The sequence below is a fragment of the Monopterus albus genome, unplaced genomic scaffold, assembly GCF_001952655.1.
Source record: "Monopterus albus unplaced genomic scaffold, M_albus_1.0 scaffold1005.1, whole genome shotgun sequence".
Lineage (NCBI taxonomy): Eukaryota > Metazoa > Chordata > Actinopteri > Synbranchiformes > Synbranchidae > Monopterus > Monopterus albus.
In genome coordinates this window covers 1-1,286 of record NW_018128883.1, presented here as the reverse complement: position 1 = coordinate 1,286, position 1,286 = coordinate 1, and the positions used below count along the sequence as shown (strand labels likewise).

At 41.9% G+C, this 1,286-nt stretch overlaps 1 protein-coding gene across 1 annotated transcript; it reads right to left on the bottom strand.

The window, feature by feature from the left end:
* Nucleotides 1–338: 338 nt before the first annotated feature.
* Nucleotides 339–1,230, bottom strand: LOC109953681 (zinc finger protein 257-like; the record flags this gene model as incomplete). Its single annotated transcript, XM_020589149.1, has 1 exon — nucleotides 339–1,230. A coding segment is annotated over one exon (647 nt), but the record flags the coding sequence as incomplete, so codon positions are not given.
* Nucleotides 1,231–1,286: the final 56 nt, after the last annotated feature.

Sequence of the window (1,286 nt, the reverse complement as noted above, 5' to 3'; positions counted from 1 at the left end):
AGACTCCTAAACAGCTGACTCAGGATCTACCTCATGTAATTCCATCTGTACCATTTACATACTCATTTTGCACATGCATAATTGCACACTCACTGCTGAGTATTTCCACTCCACGGCTTCCACGTGGCATATATTCTCTTGGCATTATATTGTGCTTATGTTGTATTTTTATTTGCTTCCTTCACTTGCTTCTTTAAAGCTCCTTAGATTTGTTTTACTGCCTATTTAGATTTGTGTTATTGCTCATCTACTTTATATTTCACTTGTATTGTGTGGCATTCATGTGGATTGCAAAATAAGAATGTCATTGTACAGGGGAACAAGTTTCCTAACCACTTAAACACTTTGACCTTGACCTAACAGTCTAAGGTGTATATAAAATAAGTTTTAAAATTTCTATTAAAAGCAGTCAGGGATAGATTCCAAATATTTTGTCCCAATAATCATCATGAAGACCCTCAAAATCAAAATATGACTTCTACAGTTGCAGATCTGTGCACATGCTCATTTCAAAGCTCTGAAACATGCAGTGGTGGGTTTGTAGATTACATGGTGTAGACACACATTGACACTGGGCCCAGACTTACATGTTTACCCTTGTGTGAATACGCTGATGGAGTTTTAGACTCCCCAAATGTCTAAAAGCTGAGCCACATTGGTCACAGCTGTACGGCTTCTCTTCAGTGTGAATATGCTGGTGGCGTTTTAGATGCTCTAACCTTCGAAAAGCTGAGCCACATTGGTCACAGCTGTACGGCTTCTCTTCAGTGTGAATATGCTGGTGGCGTTTTAGATGCTCTAACCTTCGAAAAGCTGAGCCACATTGGTCACAGCTGTACGGCTTCTCTTCAGTGTGAATATGCTGGTGGCGTTTTAGATGCTCTAACCTTCGAAAAGCTGAGCCACATTGGTCACAGCTGTACGGCTTCTCTTCAGTGTGAATATGCTGGTGGCGTTTTAGATGCTCTAACCTTCGAAAAGCTGAGCCACATTGGTCACAGCTGTACGGCTTCTCTTCAGTGTGAATATGCTGGTGGCGTTTTAGATGCTCTAACCTTCGAAAAGCTGAGCCACATTGGTCACAGCTGTACGGCTTCTCTCCAGTGTGAATACGCTGATGGACCTTTAGAACCCACAATTTTATAAAAGCTGATCCACATTGGTCACAGCTGTACGGCTTCTCTTCAGTGTGAATATGCTGGTGGCGTTTTAGATGCTCTTGTGAATACGCTGATGGAGTTTTAGACTACCCAACTCTCTAAAAGCTAAGCCACATTGGTCACAGC